At 41.2% G+C, this 20,624-nt stretch overlaps 1 protein-coding gene across 2 annotated transcripts in view; it reads left to right on the forward strand.

Annotated features, from left to right (window-relative positions):
* ANO2 (anoctamin 2) overlaps positions 1-20,624 on the forward strand; it is a 305,404-nt gene that overhangs the window by 133,327 nt on the left and 151,453 nt on the right. For both annotated transcript variants that reach the window (XM_045187067.3, XM_045187068.3), the window contains one exon: positions 20,488-20,622. In XM_045187067.3, coding sequence (XP_045043002.2) covers positions 20,488-20,622 — 135 coding nt within the window. The remainder of the gene's footprint in view (positions 1-20,487; positions 20,623-20,624) is intronic.

Raw genomic sequence — 20,624 nt, forward strand, 5'->3', positions numbered from 1 at the left:
TCTCGGGAGGCCCGGTCTTCTCCATTTTCAACATTATCTGTTACCTGTGGTACTGAGTGGCAGCAGTTTTCATGGGAGCATTTATATACAATCTACACAGACAGCAAATTCACCATCACCCTGGCTTTTCGCCATTATACTCTCTTAAGAGCTGGATTTAGTTGTTTGTGCTTCCTCTCCTTCTATTTTCTGTTCCCCAGAGGGTAAAGATTATGAGGAACAAAGGCAGGACTGCTTAGACAGCATCAGTCAACAGGCTGTTATCATGGGGTCTACTCACTAGTTCTGGGTCCTTGAGAACGGGAAGCATACTTCAGATTTTTCATACTTCAGTACACAACTGGATAAAGTAGTTACCCTGAAAGATAACAGAACCAAGATTCGGAATGTTCTTGACAAGAAAGAGCCCTGAGCCAAGACCAACAGGAGAAATTTAATAGTGGTAAGTGTAAAGTCAGGTTAATAATAGTACGGGACCAGGAGAATTTGATTTGGCAGGCACTTATGTGAGACAGGTGTGGCAGGGGAAGGGGGTGAGTAGACCACAGCTAAGCGTGAGCTCTCAGTTTATTGCCAAACATGAACTTGTCTTACACTGAAGTAATGAATTCGTGGGTACGGCTTGTGGCTAATTATGGTGTCGCCACCCTTGAGTGGTCAGTCCACCCTGGAAGATGGTGCTCAATTCTGGGTGCCTCGTTTGAGGAGATATATTGGCACTTGGGAAGATTCATAGATGATGCAAGTTGGTGGCCCCAGGGAAGATTTCAGCCAGTAGACCTTTCTTTTAAACTTGGTCCAAAAGATGTTTTGAAAACATTAAATGTGAATATTTTTAGTAGGAACCTATGCTGTCTAGTTCCCCACAGCTTCCAACTTCCCTTATTGTCTTACATCCAGCACTCACGTTTCACTGCGGCCTTTACCCTACCCACCTAAACTTGAAACTTGTGACCCTTGAATTAAAGCAATTCTAGCAGCACACCAGACTCACCTGAGAAACCTTTAAACACACACTTCCTACTTCCGCATATGATCATGATGGGGTATCTGGTATAGGACCAGTTGTTTTCTGCCATAAACAACTCTCAACTAGTTAAAATGTATGTAATAGCTGTTTCCAGACATTAAACAACAGTCAGAGAATCCCTGAAGAATGGCATCCCTATAGTTGCTCTGAGCAAGTACAAAATAAAATAGCAAGATGATGGACTTAAACCCCACTATATTTGGCAATTACATTAAGTATAAATAGCCTAAATATCAAAGTTAAGGAATAAATGATTAGATTGGCTAAAAAGCAATACCCAACCATGTGCTGCCTACTAGAAGCATCCTTTAAATATAAAGGCACTGAGAAGTTAAAAGTAAAAGGGTGAAAAGAGATGCACTATGTAAACACAAATCAAAAGAAAGCAGAAGTGGCTCTATTAATATCAGACAGAGTAGATTTTAGGGTGACGAATACGATCAGAAATACAAATAATATTTATACTGATAAACGGAACAACTCATTAAGAAAATGTAACCATCCTATTTGGGATTGCGTGCATCTGATCACAGAGCCTTAAAATACATGGAGCAAAACCAGACAAAACAGAAAGGGGAAATAGACAAACCCACAATTACACTTGGCAATTTCAATTCTCAGCGATCGCTAGCACATAGAGACAATCAGTAGGGGTATGGTAGACTTCAACAACATTGTGGACCAACTCGTCCTAATTGGTGTTTATAGAACACTGCAGCCGAACTGCGGCAAACACTTCATTTTTATGTGCGCACGGACCATTTACTGAGCTAGACCATATTCTAGCTCATAAAACAAGTTTCAGTGATTCTTAGGGATCGAGGTCATATGGCATATATTTTCAGACCACAGTGAAATTAAGCTACAGATCATTAACACAAAGAAAGGCTCATCTTTCCTCCCGCCCCTCCGTCATTGCAGGACCACACTTCATGCATCCGTGTGAGCCGACCCAAGCCGATTCAGTCATGCACAATTCTTTCTTCATAGACATAGTTAGCCTCTGAAGAAGTTTTGAAATAAGTGACACTTATTAGCAAGTGTGAAAAAAGAAATCGTTCATAAGACCTGTTCAGGATGTCCCAACTTACTGTTCTTTTATATTTTCTGATCATCTGCTTGCATGAAAGAGTCACTCCAGGGAAAAGTCTCAATTCTAGAGGCAGAACTCTGTCACCCTTAGAACTAGTATCAGGGAAACAGAATCCAGAGACTCAGCTGGACATGGGGATATTTAGGGGTTTAGCCTAAGACATCATCTCTAGAACATGGGGTATAGGCCTCCGTGGATATTTATAGGCAAGGGAGTATGTCCGAAATATGTCTAGCCATTCCACATTATTTGAATTCTTCCAGTTTCACCAAATGACAGCCCTTTTCTAACATTTGTTATGCGACTCAACAGGCCATTATTTTTACTTATGAAAATCCATTTCTGACACTCTATGCTAATTTACCAACCTGGGCTTGTTGATAGAGACAAGGAAAGCAGAAATGCCACCTGTGATCAAGGACTTTCTGAATAGAGCGCCAGCTGAACACCTGGGCCGCCTCGCCTGGCACCTGCCTCATAGCTTCAGTCAAAGAAGACACATACTCTCACACTTTGCGTGATGAAGTATTTTAAAGTCAATTCCACACATTGTAACATTTTCCTAGACGGTTTCCTCTTCTTTTAAAGATGTCCAGGAAAGGACGCCTTTGGCCTTTCCCTTGTAACCTATTCCAATATCTCACGAAGTCATCAAGGTTTCCTTTTCCCCTTCCAAAACGTCTTCCAGGAATGTCTTTATTCTTGTTTTCAGAGTCTCCTTCAGAATGTGCGCAGCCTCTGCTGCCCTCCCTGCCTTGTAACTTTGATTTAAGACTTGCAGTTCCTGCGGGCTGAGAGTGGGTTTGGCTGTAGTTCACTGCTGGCGTGTTTACAAGGCAAGGATCATCTTGGAGCCATGTAAATGACTATTAACTTTCTGCGGTTGTCGCACTAATTGTTTTATGCTCAGATAATGAGTTCTGACTATCACTCTGTTCACTAAAATCAAAGGAAGGACTGAACATGTTGACAGGTAGGACCTGCTAACGGACGTTTCTCCATTTTCTTCTATGAAGCCTTCTGGAGCCGAGGAAATCAGGCGCTGCTGCTGAAGGGCCAGGGCCTGGGCTAAATGACTCCTGTAAAATGAGGAGAAACTGATTTTATTTGTGTTTTACTTTTTATTTTGAATAATTTCAAAATTACAGAAGCATTTCAAAAATAATATAAAGAACTTCCCATTGTTGACACTCTGACTTAATTGTTCATATTTTTTGCCACATTTTCTCTCTCATTCCCTCTTTCTATCATATGAATATATTAGTAGTATTATTAAGCCATTTAAGAGAATGTTGCAGACATCATGCTATTTACCCCTAGAAACAGTGCATTTTCTAAAAACAAGGATTTTTTCTTACAGTGTGATTTTCAAAACCAGGAAATTTACCATTGCTGTTATATCATTATCTATTTACTCTCCAATCCAAATTGGAATTCCCATTGTCCCAATAATGTCCTATACTTCCATTTATAATTGGTATATTTCCTTATTCTCCTTTAATTTGTAATCTTTTCATTGTCTTTTGTGACATTGACGTTTTTGAAAAGGATCATTTTGACAAAGGTCTCTCACTTTGGGTTTGTCTGATGTTACCTCCTGTTGGGATTCAGATTATGTATTTTTAGTGGGAATCCTGCAGACATGATGCACATCCTTTCAACACATCACGACAGGAGGCCCATTCTGTCCGCGGGCCCCTTTCAATGTTAGCTGTGATCACTGTGTTATGGTGGTGTCTGCTGGGTTCCTTCACTGTGAGGTTACTGCTTTTCTTCTGTAATTATTAAGAAATTTATGAGGGGAGTCTTTGAGACTGTGTGAATATCCTGTTTGTCAGATTTTTACCCATCGCTTTTAGCACGCAGGAATTGTTTTGGGATTATTGTACCTATGGAGACAACATCTTAAAGGAAGAAGGATGGCAGAAACTCCTTTTCAAAGGCTCTGCTTGGCCCCTGTTCTTTAAAACCATGGAGTACTTTCTGAGGAGAGTAGGCTTTTTAGATTATTTAAATTGAGAATAGAGAAGATACATTAATGTACTTGTAAGTGACTGCGTGTGTGTTTATGGGGGATGGGGAAGGGAGCAAAAATGTGGAAATGGGGGAAGGAAGCTTGGCTAGAGAGACAGGAGTAAAGAAAATCTTGTTGAATGAGCACTTGATTTGATACTGTCAATTGCAGAGTAATTTTCCATAATTAATCAAATTAGCAACCGATCAGGTTTCTTGTTTTAGATATAGAGCCCTGGATCTAGGAGGGCTCTCCAGAGGCCATCTGAGACAGAGGCTTCTGTCTCTGGACAGGAATCGCTGGAAACATCAGATGGACTGGTCTTTCCTGTCCATTTTGATACGTCCAGAGGGGAGATACCACCATTTGTTCTTGCTTAATGCAGAACTGGGGCCTTGGGGAGCAAGAAAGAGTCAGATGAGGCCCCTGCCTTTAAAGTCTTAAAGAACCCTTCAAGAACTCTGCTAAGAGGGAGGCCTCAAATGACCGTTCCCCACCATCATCCAACTCTATCGGCACTCTGATTTATCAGTTGTTCTATGAATCTAAGCTGTTTTCACTCTTTTTGGACTGCGCTGTCTGGACTGTGACACTCACCTTATAAGGCCCTTGACAGTCACTGTCCGAAGGCATCCCAGACCCAGTTCCAACACCGGTAGGGTATCTGCGAATTCAGCTCAGTTCTGACACTGTCTACCTTAAGATAGAATCAGATCCTGCAGGGAAAACACTCCGTACCGTGAGACCGCCCTCCACTTCAGATGCCAGTTGCAAGCTAGGTTGTTACCTGCGCTTCTGACCGGCTGGCTACAAGTTAGAGGTCCCTGCGACCCCTTCCTTGGGTTTGATTAATTTGCTAGAGCAGCTTGCCGAACTCAGAAAAATATTTTACTTACATGATTACTGACTTATTACAAATGATATTAAAGGAGATGCATCAATAGGCAGATGAAAAAATATAGAGAGCGAGTCTTGAACAGAGGACCTTCTGTCCTTGTGGAGCCTAGAGCCCAGCACAGTGCCATGTAGAAGGAAGTGTTCTGGTTCCCAAAGTGGGAGCCCTCTGAAAAGGACTAATGAGTCGTCCTTTTGGGGGTTTATGGAGACTTCATTATGTAGTCAAGATTAACAAAGTTATTGGCCATTGGTGATTAATTCAACCTGAAGCCATTCTCCCCTTCCCTGGAACTCAGGGGGTGGGATTGAAAGATTCAAATCTCTAACCACTTGGTTGGCTATAGTGGCAACCAACACCCTCCCTTCAGTGGTGTCCAAAAGTCACCTTATTAACATACTGAGAGACACCATTGCTGCTCTCTTTAGTTAGGAAATTCCAAGGGGTTTGGGAGCTGTGAGCCAGGACTGTGGATGAAGACCAGTTATATTTGAGAAATGTATTTCAGTCAACTAAATGACCAAATATATACATATATATATATGTTATAAATCACAGTATCTCACTGTCCCATATTGTTCATTATGCTTTCATGTGGAGCTGTTCTTGGTTTGAGATGATCATATTTCATTGATTCTTAGAATCTACTGACTGTAAGATACACATTTATGTCATTAATACTTTAAATTGATGAAATATGGTATGAGAACATTGGTGGTAAAACCCATCATTTATGGTCATTCATCCATTCACTTAACATTTATTAAACATAAAATGACATGAAGTTTTGGTGGGCAGGCATGAAGAATCCCCTTCAGAACTTAGCTGAAATTCAAAAAAATAAAGAAAAAAAGTGAAATTGAATGAACTTGAGTTTGCTCCACATTCCACCATTTCCTAGCTTTATGATCCGGGGAAGCTCATCTAACTTCTCTGTGCCTCAGTCCTCATCTGTAAATTGGGGTTAATAATTCCCACTGCGTAGTGCTGCTGTTGTGAGGTTTGGAATAATAGTTGAACATCATTCATCTTAGTGTCTGGCACATGACACAGCCCTTATTAGTGTAGGCCCTCAGTAAATATTTGTAAGTAGAGTGATTTGTAGGCACGCAATTAATATGCATCGTTGTAAGAGTAAGTTACAAGTGGCCATTCCTTTTGATGTTGAAATTACATTCCCTCCACTCTACTGGAACTGTTTTGTTCTTTTTCCAGTGTAAATGGACAACAGCTGGGCACTGACCCTTTGATATAGTCTGAGGACAGAAGTCGGTTCACCCCTACACATTGCTGTTGAGACTGTAGGGAAATAATGACACCCATGGAGGTGTCAGACATTTGGGGGCCATTTCTTCCTCGTCCCCACTGGCATACCACATGTCCACTGCCACTAATTGCAGTTACTTTCCTGGCTGCCAGTGTTAATGACAGGGATGGGTGCCATTGCCATTTGGATTTGTTGACCAGAGACAATTATTTTCCTAACATGTTCAAAGCTTGCTTAAAACCATACTACGCATTTTGGTCCCTGGCTGTTCTTTAGTTTTTTTCCTTTTCATTTTGAAATCTGTATGTGTTTTTCTGGCATTTGGAGAGGAAGATGGGGGTAGGGAAATACAATCAAATCCATGTGTTTGCGATGCATTTACCCTGCAATAATAAGAAAGCATTTGTTGGGAAAGAGCCTTTGGATGACTTAGGAGATATTATTATAAGTCCCACATTGGTCTCTTCGTCTTCTCAGTCCATGCTGCCACGTGCCAGGTTCTGAGAGGATCAAGTTCACATGGGGACGTGGCTTTCTTCTCTTATCCTCTTTCTTGCTGCTTTCATCTCTGAGACCTTGTCTCCTTCCTGCATCCGCAACGTGAGGTGAAAGACAAGTGATTGAATCTTCACTTCTCTCTGGAGCCTCAGTAGTCAGTTGTAGCTGATAATTGCTATGCTACCATGGCCTCATACCCCATCTAGAGACCATTTCTTTTATCGTCTGCAATCCTGAGAATTCTTGGTTGGTGCCCTAAGTGACAGCTAAGTGACTCCTGTGAACTCCTTAACTATGATGGCTTGTTTATTTTCTCCAAGCTCATGCAAGGTTTCACATCTGATTATTTTTAAGCTCATTTCCTTTCTTTCGCCTCAATTCTTTTTGTGTGTATTTTAAAGAGATGTGTATCCTTCATGCATTTGCTGTCATACGTCCAGGGTTCTGAATGAACTTTGCGGGAGGTTTGGATAAGGAATTTATGACCTTCCCCTAAGATTTAGGAGCTGAATTATTTGGGGCCTGCCATATTCAGGAGCATCTGTCCTCAAATTTGGAGTGGTCCTTCGGGTTATAACAGTGTTCTGTGCTCAGATACCTTAGGATCTGTGCCAGCAGCCTGAAAACATGTAACCTTTGATTTCAGCCTCAAGTGCTGCTGGGATTCTACATTGGTATACCAATAAGAAGAAGGCACTGGGACCAAGAGGGCATATAAGCTCAAGGGAGCCTCTAGGAAGCCCCTCTTCCTGTAGTCCTTAAGTTAGAAAATGCTGGGAGAAAGCTCATGGTGGGGAACCCCACATGTACATTATAGCAGGGAATCAGGAGCCTGGTCAGAGGCTAGGGCTGCCTCTGATGGCTTTATTCCTGAGTAGCTTCTATGCAAATCACCTGACACCTTCTTTCTTCTACTTGCTATTACCTGACACACACAGGTGCTCATTGCACATGTCCATCGTTCGTGCATTCAACAAGGATTCATCATGTGCTGGGAAGGGACAGAGCCTTATATAATGCCCAGGTGGGGAGAAAAAGATATTTAAGCCCTTGAGATGTCTGCAGTAAGGCTGGGGAGACAAGACACAACCGCTTAACAAGAGAGTAGAGCTGAATTGTGGCAAAAAGTATAACATCGGTCCCAGCAACCTCTGTCATAGCTGCTTGGTTCTGGGCCAGTTGTTTAAGTCTGTGACCCTCTCTTTTCCAAAGAGTGGTTGAGAGGATTGGATGTGATATAGGGAGTGTGAAGGCACTTCATATACTATAAAGTACTGTGCAGATTGTCAGGATGGCTGATCATAATAATAGAGCAGTAGTACAATGCAGAGGAACTAATTTCTAGAATTAGGTATGAAGACATATATCCGCCAACAGTGCTCATTGCTGGTGAGTGGTCTGAAGAAGGAATGATTTAGTTGGAGAGATGGGAGGGGCTTGAGGAAGATTGATAGCCTCCAATGTAGCCCTGGCAGGCCTAAGCATCTTTGCCCTCAGTCAGGATATGTGAAGGTATGGTTTAGATGTTGTTAGCTTTGACAGGTTTTCAAGCTGCTTTTATGTCAAAGCGTTGAGCTCATGCTCCGCAGTTCCTTACCATCATTTACTGCTCACCACACCAGAGGCTGCAGCTAAGGGAGGGGACATTCTCAGAGGCAAACGAGGTCCACTGTGGAGAGAGTAGAGGGAGAACACTATGATGACTGACCCCTAAAGAAAAGAGTTATGGTGCTCAGGCTAAGGCTTAATAGTTGGAAAAACAACTGGGAAGTTTTTCACTTTTATTCTTCTCTAATTTTTAACATGACTCACATGGGCACGTAGTGACCTTCTGGGTCAAGATGAGACAATGGAGATTATTCCTATTTTGTTGGATTTTTTTTCTCTGTGTGTGTGTGTGCACTCTCTATGATTAACCGTATCCCCTTATCCGTTAGTCAGAGTATAGTGGTAGATGAAGGCGGTACGATTAGCAGTGGAGAGAATGGATGTGGAATTGGCAAAATGGGGCAGTGGAAGGGACCAGTCTCTCAAGATAGACTTTGGTTGGAAATTCAAATGTGTAGCTAACTGAATGTGGACCTTGGCTTGGGACTTAACTCCTTTGAGGCTTGTTTTTTTCTATGCAAATTGGGGAAATAATTCCTAACTCATAGGGTAGTGATTAAACCATCTGTGTATGTAAAGAGCCGCATAGGTGCTCAACAAATGTTTTTTTGGTCCCTCCCTTGGTGAATGAAAGAGAAGAGAGCAGAGTTCGGAAAAGAGAAGTCACCAAAAAGGTGCCTGTCCAGCAACAAAACAAACAGGGTAGTTTAAGGTGAGAAATGCACTGGGAATTTGAAAGAAAAACAACCAGGGCCCAGCTGAGATTTCAGCTCGAGTGAACGCCGAGGGAGAAACGGGCTGCAGAGCTCAGGATGGGCATGGCCCGTGTCTCGGTGGGCGCAGCTTGGGAGGGCTGGGTTCTAGTTCTGTTTCCCTAGAGGTCCCACCATGGCATTGGGCGCTCTTCAAAAATACCAACATGAACAGTGCGCATGAGCTTTCAGTAAAAGCTGTGCTGTGTGTCGAGACATTTCTTCATCAACCTTTCAATATAAAATACAACTTTTTTTTCCACAGAATTGCTACATGTCTTAGTGCTGATCTTTCTTCCTCTTGAGAATATTGAAAAAAACTGATGAACAATTCTTCTGTCCTACATACATTACGGAATAGCAAAGCCAAAACAGTTCTCTCTCTCTCTTTCTTTCTTCCTTCCTTCCTTCCTTTCTTCCTTCCTTCCTTCCTTCCTTCCTTCCTTCCTTCCTTCCTTCCTTCCTTCCTTCCTTCCTTCCTTTCTTTCTTTCTTTCTTTCTTTCTTTCTTTCTTTCTTTCTTTTCTTTCTTTTCTTTCTTTTCTTTCTTTTCTTTCTTTTCTTTCTTTTCTTTCTTTTCTTTCTTTTCTTTCTTTCCCTTCCTTCCTTCCTTCCTTCCTTCCTTCCTTCCTTCCTTCCTTCCTTCCTTCCTTCCTTTCTCTCTCTCTCTCTCTCTCTCTTCCTTTCTTCTTTCTTTCTTTCCTTTTTTTTGAACTTTGACTATTAACTGTAACTTTATTCATCACAATTTTTTATTTTGATCCCTATTAGACTAAAAAGTCATTCTTTATGCTTTTTTAGAGAAAAATGTATGCTGTTACACAGATTATTTGTATATTAAAACTACTCTGGGTAACTCTCTTTCTGAATAGTAACGTTTAAAATAGAGTTGCAGAGTCTTTCATTGGTGTCCGTATGTGGCAGTGACGCGTTATTCAGATCTGCAGAGGCGTATCTGTGACATACTGGGGAGTGAATTCGCTCTGTTTGACATGTAATACAAAGAAAACTAGGCTGCTGCCTGGGCAGTTACACATCCAAAAGGAGCAAAAGTCCAACTCCACAGAAGCACTGAGTAGTGGTTTTATTGCTTTTCGCAGTGTTTAGAAGAGGCAGCATGGGAATGCCAGTCACAGGGCACAAAGCAGTGAGCCCTAAGGTTCTTCTTCACCTGTCCAAATGCCTGCGATGCCTGCCTGCCTCAGCCCCAAACTCTCTAAAATTGCACCTAAATCTGACTCTCCTCTCCTTCTTTCCGTCTCTGACCTCTTTTTTTTTAATTGTTGTAATTTTTTTGCGTAATCTTTTTTTTATTGTTGTTCAAGTACAGTTGTCTGCATTTCCCTCCCCCCAACTCCCCTCCCCACCCAGCCATCCCCACCTCTCTCCCCTGATCCCACCCCCACCTTGGTTTTATCCAGGTGTCCTTTATAGTTGTTCCTGAAAACCCTTCCCCCTTCTCCTCCCATTATCCTCCCCCACTTCCCCTCTGGTTACTGTCAGTTTGTTCTTAATTTCAGTGTCTCTGGTTATATTTTACTTGCTTGTTTGTCTTGTTGATTAGGTTCCACTTAAGGGTGAGATCGTATGGTATTTGTCTTTCACCGCTGGCTTATTTCACTTAGCATAATGCTCTCCAGATCCATCCAAGCTGTTACAAAGTGTAGGGGCTCCTTCTTTCTTTCTGCTGCGTAGTATTCCATCGTGTAAATGTAACATAGTTTTTTGATCCGTTCATTTACTGATGGGCACTTAGGTTGCTTCCAGCACTTGGTTATTATAAATTGTGCTGCTATGAACATTGGGATGCATAGGATCTTTTGGATTGATGTTTCAGGGTTCTTAGGATATAATCCCAGCAGTGGAATTGCTGGGTCAAAAGGCAGTTCGATTTTTAGTTTTCTGAGGAAATTCCACACTGTTTTCCACAGTGGCTGCACCAGTCTGCCTTCCCACCAACAGTACACTAGGGCTTCCTTTTCTCCACATCCTCACCAGCACTTGTTGTTTGTTGATTTGTTTATATTGTCCATTCTCACCGGTGTGAAGTGGTATCTCATTGTGGTTTTAATTTGCATCTCCCTGATGGCTAGTGATGCTGAGCACCTTTTCATATGTCTGTGGGCCTTCTGTATGTCCTCCTTGGAGAAGTGCCTGACCTGTACTCAGAAAACCAAAACAGTTCTTTCACCTCTTCTTATTCTAATCTCTAGTCTCTTTTCTTTTTGGAAGACTGTGAAATAGGGAAGCCAGAGTAACATGCGCTATTGTAGAATTTTAAAAGCACTTTTCCTTTTGCTGTCTCAGTGGATATTTGTAGCTCAGTGAGAGGAAGGTCATTTTCATTTAACAGTGACACCTACTTGCTGGGGGACGTTGACGCAGGGTCATTCTGTGACAGCCGTGCAAGCTGTTTGCTGAACTGGGCACTGGCCAAGGCAGCACGGGGGACCGAGATTACCTTGTGCTCCCATCACGTCATGAACCTGGCCACTCTTTCTCATCACCCTGAAGGGGGCTTTGGTTTCTCCATATACTAAAATTAATTTTGGAATACTTATGCTAGAAGGATTACATATTTTTAAGTCTATATCCCCTTTTTTCTTCACTGGATTGGGAATTAGCACATGATGATGATGATGATGATGATGATGATGATAACTAACATTTCTGTGTTTTTACTGTGTGCTAAGTGCTGCTTCGAGGAATTGACTATATAGTAACTCCTACAACTCTGAACAATCTTACGGTGTATGGGCTTTATTTTTTCCACATTAAGCTCTGGTCTCTACTTGTGGCTCTGCCAAGTTGTTGGCGATGGTTTTGGCCAAGTCTGGTAATGTCCTTCAGCCTCGGTTCCCTAATCTGTAAAATGAGACGATTGTAACAGATCAGAAACATCTATATCCTCTCATTTTCCTCCTTGACTTGTATTGTTTAGGAAAGAGGGCACACACTCAAGTTGGTAATTGAGGATGAAGGGAAATCCAGAAAGGTTAGGAACACCCGAGAGATCAGCAACAGTGGGGAGTTGGTAGCACCTTTAAGCCCAAAGGGGTAAGAGGGTGCTGTGGTTACAGAACCCAGAGAGAGCGGTGCTGAAGCTGCCGTGCATGGAGGCCTCTGACAGGAGCTGCAGTCCCCACTGCCACCCGAGGGCTTTGCAGCCAGACAGCTGGGGCAAATCAGTGCCCCATGGTCTTTGTTCTACCACCCTTCTATTTCCTGCTGGTGCCTGCCATTGGCCAACCCAGTAGGCAGAGAGTGAGGGGAGCTTCAGAATAGAGAAAACACTTTTATGACTTGACATTTGGTATATTTGCACTTTAAGTGAGAAATTTAGCTGGTTTATTATCTAATGGTTATCCTTCTTGCCTTAATGAGCTAAAAGAGAAAGGTTAAGGCTACGATTGCAAGGATTTTTCTGCAGATTACCCATGGTAGTTGGGGACAGTCTTTAACTCCCAATAAAAAATCAGTTGGATATAATTGGGTATAACAGCTCTCCCTGCTTTAACATTGGTTTTGGTAACGACGTATCTGTCTATGTCATATAATAGTTTTGATCAGTTGTATGCATTTTGTGGGTCCATGTAAATATCATTGAGACAAATTTACTGAGTTCTTTCTTGCTGTGTTTATGCTCTACATCAACATGCTATATTTCACCATCAGTGTTCCTTATGTTTCCATCTTTTTGTAAAGATTGGTCATAGTTAAAAAAAAAAACCCAAACAATATTTGAGAATGAAAATGAAAACAATGTAAAATGGCCCAAAGCACTAGGTGATAGATGACTGCGGGACTAGCCACGGGCATGTGTCTCTAATTACCGTCTGCTGTGTACTTGGAAGCTCTCACACTGCTCATTAATAAACAGAAACTGTCTAAATAACCTTTGTATGTACTGTGTACTTAACAAATAGACATCGGAGCACATGCCATCACTGCCTTTTCTGGGGTGCATGCGCTCCTAGGGGTTAGAGGGCTTTGTGAATGCCCTGGGTGGAGAATTTCACTTTAGATGATCCTTAGGGTTCTTTTCGGGTTTTTATTAAAATACAAAGTAAATCATAATACTTTGCCAACTGGAAGGCTCAAGTCTGCGTTATCATCTACCCTGTGACCTAAGAGACTCATGTCATAGGTAAAGTTTAGGCTTGAAACCTGGCTGCCCTGGATTGGAGTCCAGATTTTATCTTGTTAGCTGAGTGACCTTACACCAGTTACTCAATTTCTCTGAGCTGTGCTCCACCCCCTAACCCTGCACAGAAGAGGGATAGGCCTAGTAAGCCCCCTATTGGGGTTATTGTGAAGATTTGGTCGTTCATTAAACAAATGCTTACTGAGCCACTACTATGTCCTAGGCATATTCTAGGCACTAAGGAAACAGTAGTGGGTAGAACAGAAAAGCTGTCTGCTCTAGTGAAGCTTACATTCTAGCAGCAGAGATGGACTAACACACCAATACATTTAGAAAACAATGTTAGGTAATGATAAGTGTTAGGAAGAATAATGAAGCAAGGTGAGAGGTTAGGTGATGTTTGGGATGGGGTGATTAAAGAATGCCTTTCTGAGGAGGCAATGTGGGAGCAGAGACTGAAAAAGTGAGTGTGAGCTCTGAGGAAGGGGTGTTCCAGACAGAGGGCACAGCCGCAGCAAAGGCCCGGAGGTGGGTGCTGATGTGGTGTGTATGAGGAACATAAGGGGCCAAAGAGTTGGAGCCAAGCCCAAATGGGGGACATAGGGAGAAAATGAAACTAGAGTTCTGACCAGTGCAGGGCTCCAATGTCTAACCCAGGGGATGGACTTTGGGCGGGAAGCTCCCTCTCTTCTGTCATAAGGATGCATACACTTCATCCTTAGCTGGATACTACCTTGTACAGGGAATAGTGGTGGGGACACCCTTGAGATAGGAGAGGCCATTCTGACAGTGTGCTTGAGTCTTGCATTGACTGAATATTTAACCCACATTGGCACCATCTCATGGTTTCACCGAGGAGAGGCCTTGGCCGACTTGCCTGGCTTCTTCTATAGCCGGGAAATTCCAGGCTGTCTTTCAGAGAACAACCATTGTGAACTTTAATTAAAGGCTCAGCACTTTCTCTTTGGGCACCTGCCCATAATGCTGCTGAGGGCACCCGAATCTTTTTTCCTTTAATCCACCTCCTCCTGAGGGGCCAGGAAAGCCTGACAGCTTTTTATGAGATCAGAAGGGAAGGTGATGTGGTCTTGGCAGGAGCTGAGAGCTGAAGTTTCCTTCTCCAGCTGACAGGGCTGGCTCCCCTGGAACATGTCCTCTGGCACATCGGCTCCATACTAATTATCTCTTGCTCAATTCTGATCTGATCACTTGGAAATGGTGCAGACATCCTTCGGCCTCCATGACTGCCTTGGGCTGCTTGTCAAATGCCAGCCTTGCATTTTAGGGCTGGCTGCTGTGTTCTAAAAGCCTTGTCTTTTGTTAGCCTGGCCTTTGTGCTTAATTCAGGTGAAAACTGCCCTTCAGGTCTGTTGACAGACTGCACCTGAAAGATGCCTATGTCTGACGTGGATTAATTGCTGTCTTGCTTGAAGGCAAGAGAATGGACAAGGTGAGCTCCAGGAATTCTGTTGGCCTGTAGCTTATAGAACATGTGGTATCTTTTTAAAACCATTTTAAAATCAAAGTATTTATATAAAGGTGTATATATAATAATAAATATCCAGCTTGCTGAATTTTTGCAAAGTGAACACTCCCATAACAACCAGTACTCAGATCAAATAAAAACATCATTAGCACCCCAAAGGGCTCCCCACCCCCCACCACACTCCCTTCTATTCACTTCTTTCCTTAAGGCTAACTACTATCTGGACTTCTAGTACAGTTATTTTGTTTTTGAACTTTATATAAATAAAATAACACAGTATATACATTCTTTAGTGTCTGACTTTTTTTGTTCAACATTATATTTGTGAAATTTGTCCATATTGTTGTGTGTTCCTGTAACGTACTCATTCTGACTGGGCAAGTATATCACAACGTATTTACCCACTCTATTATTTACAGGCATTTGGGTAGTTCCCACTTTGAGGCTATTATAAACAGTGCCGCCGTGAATGTTCTTGTATGTGTCTTTGGGTGCACGTACATTCTTTCCTATTGGGTGTAGACTTAGCAGTAGAGTTGTTGGATCACGGGGGAAGCCCACGCTCAGTTGCAGTAGATACCGCTAAGCAGTTTTTCCGAACTGGCTCAATCTGTACACATCCCACCAGCACCACGTGAGCCTTCTGGTTTCTCCACATTTGGCTCACACTTGGGATTTTTCCTTTTTCATTTTTGCCATTCTCACAAATGCATAGAGGTATTACATCATGATTTCATTAGCATTTATCTGGCGATCTGATGATTAGGGAAGTTGAGCACCTTTTTATATGTTTATTGGTCAATATGTTTATTGGGTATCCCTTCGAGTCTTTTGCTCATTTTTCTATTGGTATATTCACCTAATTCTTATTGATTTGTAGAAGTCCTTTTTGTACTGTGGATACAAGTCCATTGTTGGATATGTGTGTGCAAATATTTTCTCTTATTCCGTTGCTAGTCTTTGTTGTTGTTGTTGTTGTTGCTAGTCTTTTCACTCAGTAGTTTCATTTGATGAACAGAAGTTCTTCGTTTTAATATAGTGGATCACATGGATTTTCAGAATAATATAATCAACAGTAGTTAATTACCTGCTTACTATGTCCTCATATACCTTGCTCATTTAATTTTCACATTAACATATTTTTAAATAAAAACAGTAAAGCTGGGAGAAGTTGAGAAACTTTCCCAAGTTAGGCAACTGCAGAGGCCAGATTCATACCCAGCTCTTCCCATTCCAGAGCCTCTGCTCTCTGATCTCTGTTATAGCACAAAGGGTACCAGCTAACAGCCCCTGGTCGCCGTCCAGTCCTGGGATGTTTTTCTTTGGCTTGCACATTTGTATTTCAGTCAAATTAGTGTCCATCATTGAAAAATTAGGAGAAATACAGATTTCTAAATTTTCTTGGAAAATTGTGGGATCTGGCAATACTTGTCCCGTTTCTCCACATGTCACCCTGGGCTGCTGGAGCTGAGTAGTTACTGCTCCCCGAAGATGGACCTGAGCTCCTCAGTGTTGTATCCCGTACGCGAGCAGAAAATCAAATGGAGACGTGTGGAGTGCACTTAGATGGTACTTTATTTTTACCTGCGCAGGGGCGAACTCCCAGGGTGCCCGTTAAGGCTGCAAAGGGGAGTCGCGCCGAACGCTCACAGGCTAGCTCTTTTATACGGTGAGAAGCAAGCAAGCAAGTTACAAAAGTGGGAGTTGCGGCTATCTCTGCATAGCTCTGGGGTCAGGAGGAACTATCTGTCTGTCTCCTGTTGATAAGAACCATCTGTCTGTCCCACTTAATTTGTACCCTCAGTTTAAAGATAAGGGTCCAGACCCGAGATGAGTCTGGCACCCAAAGTTTTATGGCCCTCTAATTGGCTGTAACTCAGAATAAGCCCTCTGTAAATCACGTATTGTTTACCTTTACCCTTACTTTGGCCGACAATGTTGTTTCTCTCCCCTATCTATTCTGGTGACCTTCAAGAGGTTTTCTGCTTAGCAATGCTTAAAATTGGCTAGCCCTCTTTCCTAGCTCTCAACACTCAGTTCTCCACTGGAGAAGCCATGGTTTGTCGCACTTGGCCTTCCTCAGTCATTTTGTTTCCCACCTGGCTCCTGGCTGTAGATTTCCCTTTGTTCCTTGGTGTATTGTATCCTCCCTTCTTCATTTCCCCCTCCCCATCCTTCCCCACCCCTGCCACCCCAGCTGAGTTAAAGAGTCTCCCTTTTTACCTATGGTTTTCAAAAGTTTGATTAGACGTGTTTAGGTATGTGGGTTTTTATTTTTGTTTTTGTATTTATACTGCTTGGGGTTCTCTGGAGTTTTTGGATCTGTGTTTTAATAATTTTGATTAATTTTGGAAAATGTTTAGCTATGATCCATTTAAATATTTCTTCACTCCTGTTTCTCTTTATTCTTCTAGAACTTCAATCACATATATGACAGATGCTTTGATATTGTCCTACAGCTGTTAATTGCTAGATTTTTTTCTTTTTTTACTCTTGTTTTTCTCTTTGTGTCTTAGTTTGGATATTGTATTTATTGACTTACATTCAAGTGTATTGAGTCTTTGGCTGTGTTTAGTCTCTTGCCAAGGCACTTTAATTTAGACATTTTCATATCTGACATCATTTGTTGTTTATTTTCTAGCATTTCAATTTTATATTTTTGCATTTCTGTCTCTCTATGGAAATTCCCAATTTTCTCACACATGTTGTTTATCTTTTGCATGAAATTCTTTCTTAACATATTAATTTTAATTATTTTAAAGTCTCTGATAATTTTGGCATCTAGATCAACTTTAGTTTTGTTGCTTTCCTTATTTCTTGACAATAAATATGGATTTATTATTTTTTATGTGTCTCAATTTTTTATTTTACACTATGATCAAGTGGGATTTATTTCTGGGATGCAAGGATGATTCCACATTCACAAATCAATCCATGTGAGACAGCACATTAACAAAATGAAAGATGAAAATCATATAATTACCTCAATAGTTGCAGAAAAAGCAACTATTGACAAAATTCAACATCTATTTATGTTAAAAACTTTCAACAAAGTGGGTACAGAGGGAATGTACCTCAACACAACCAAGGCCATACACGACAAGCCCATTGTAAACATCACACACAACAGTGAAAAGCTCAAAGCATTTCCTCTAAGATCAGGAACAAGAAGAGGGTGCCAACTCCTGCCACTTCCGTTCAACGCATTACAAAAGTCCCAGCCAGGGTAATCAGGAAAGAAAAAGAAATAAAGGCATGCAAATCAGGAAGAAAGAAACAAAATATTCTCTATTTACAGATGACATCATATTGGATACAGAAAACTCTAAACATTCCATCAAAAAATGATTGGAACTAATAAATTAGCAAAGTTGCTGGATACAAAATCAATTTACAAAAATCAATTGCATTTCTGTACACTAACAGTGAACTATCTGAAAATGAAATAAAATGATCCCATCTAAAATTGCTTCAAAAATAATAAAATACATATGGATAAATTTAACCAAGGACGTGAAAGATCTTTATAGTGAAAACTGTAAATATTGATGAAAGAAACTGATGAACACACAAATAAGTGGAAAAACATTCTATGCTCATGAACTAGAAGTATTAATATTGCTAAAATGTCCCTGCTACCCAAAGTGATCTCCAAATTCAGTATAATCCCCATCAAAATTCCAATGATATTTCTCTCAAAAGTCTAACAAACAGCAGACAGTTGTAACCGAATAAAAAAAAATATTAAAAAAAAAGTCTAATAAACAATCCTAAAATTTGTATGGAAAACAAAAGACCCAAAATAGCTAAAGCAGTATTGAAGAAGAACAAATCTGGAGGCATCACACTTTCTGATTTCAAACTAGAGTACAAACCAGTATGGTAAATCAACGGAATAAAATAGAGCCCCAAAATAAACCCATGCATGATGATCAATTAATTTACAGCAAAGGATCCAAGAATATAAATGGGGAAGTGTCTCAATATTTTTAATTGAATTCTGGACATCCACATGAAAGGGCAGTGGAAACTGAGGTAAACGGTGTTTACCCCTGGAAATGTGCTTAAGTCTCTTCCGTCAGGCTGTTAGTGAGGGGAGTGGAGTCAGTGCAGTCCAGAGGATGGGCTGGGCCTGGATTTTATCATTGCTGGAGTCACCTTTACGGTACTACAGATTTCAAATTCCTTCAGCAATGGGATGCTCCAACCACATGCTTTGGAGACTTTGTTCTCCTTGTTCCTTTTCCACCCTTGAGCTCTCAGCCTCCTTTGCCACAGAGAGGGCTCCCTCCTGCCCCTCCCCTAGCAGCTGACTCGGTGCTTAAGGCTTTTGATATGAATAGGAGCTGGTCCTGGGAGATGGTGGGCTTTCATGCTGTGTGGAACTAAAGGAGGTCTCTCCATTTTCCTACCTTGCGCATTGTCCTCCTCATAAGTACCATTTGGTGGTCATCAGATAAGATCTTATGAATGAGTGCAGACTCTTTTTGTGTCTGCAGCTCCTACTTATTCTAACCTGTCATGGTAACCTGCTTTCAGCCTTTCAGAAATTAAAAAAAATTCTGTTTCTTCTTACGCACTCTTATGGTGACGACTTTTTCCTCCCGTGTTGTGTCAAATGTGAAGCTGTGTGTTTGACCATCTTTCTTTGGAGGGGTTTCTCTCTCTTACTTTAAAATTTGGTTCATCTGGTTCCCTCACAACCTGCATTCTCTGATGGGTTCAAGAAAACTTTAGATTTCACAGATTATCCATATTTCTTTTGTTGTTAGGACAGAAGCTACATTTTCTTGCAATTGTCTATATCCTAACTGGGAGCAGCACCTCCGGTAGTGGAAAAAGAATCTATTCCCTTGTTTCTTCACTCTTAGTGCTTCGTCCAAGAGTGGGCTGAGTTCCTGTTTCCCTTCTGGATTTTACGTCAGAGGCTCTTGCAAAGTAAAACACACTGCTCCTCTGTAGATTGTATTTTACTCATCAGGTGTCCATAACCAATATTTATTTAAGGGAAAACCCCTTTTTAGAGGCTAATGTGATAATTTACTAACTTCATGAGCTGGGGATAAAAAAAGAGATATGGCTTGGTAAATTTTCTTTTTAAAATGAATCATTTTAAAAACATTATAAAAGTAATTCATGAACATAAAATAGAGAGTTAAAAATATGAAAGATACAAATCCCCCCAAGAGCCCCCCATAATTTCATTAACTAAAAAACCATTACTACTATATTATCAAATTTATTGTAGTCATTTTTCTTTGAGTATGTTTATGTTAGTTTATCTACATGCATATACATCCTCAAATATATAATTTTGTGTCTTGTTTAAATAAGCTAGTTCCAAAAGGTGTGCCTTGTCTGTGGGTTAAGTAGTATGGCACTCATGAAATGATGATGTGTTACTCATGTGTGTCTGGTGAAGATGCCAAAATTTATGGAATATTTTTAGTTTGCTGTTAGGGCTGGATTCCCTCTCGTAGCTGTTTCACATGAGCAGCAGGGACAGGTGTGTATATGTTATTCCAATGGAATGTAATTCATTTCAGAAAAGACTAGCTGTTGATTCCTTGTGCTGAGGTCCCCCTTTCCTCATGTAACTTCCATTCCTTTTTATTTACGCTGGCTCATTGTCAAGTTCAGAACCAACAGAAATGAGGAAAGTATACAATGTTCTTAATATGTGTTCTACTTTCTTTTCCAGAAAGTATTTTGGAGAAAAAATTGGACTGTATTTCGCTTGGCTGGGATTATATACATCATTCCTCATCCCATCTTCTGTAATTGGGGTGATTGTGTTTCTTTATGGATGTGCAACCATTGAGGAAGATATTCCCAGGT

The sequence above is a fragment of the Desmodus rotundus genome, chromosome 3, assembly GCF_022682495.2.
Source record: "Desmodus rotundus isolate HL8 chromosome 3, HLdesRot8A.1, whole genome shotgun sequence".
Taxonomy (NCBI): Eukaryota; Metazoa; Chordata; class Mammalia; order Chiroptera; family Phyllostomidae; genus Desmodus; species Desmodus rotundus.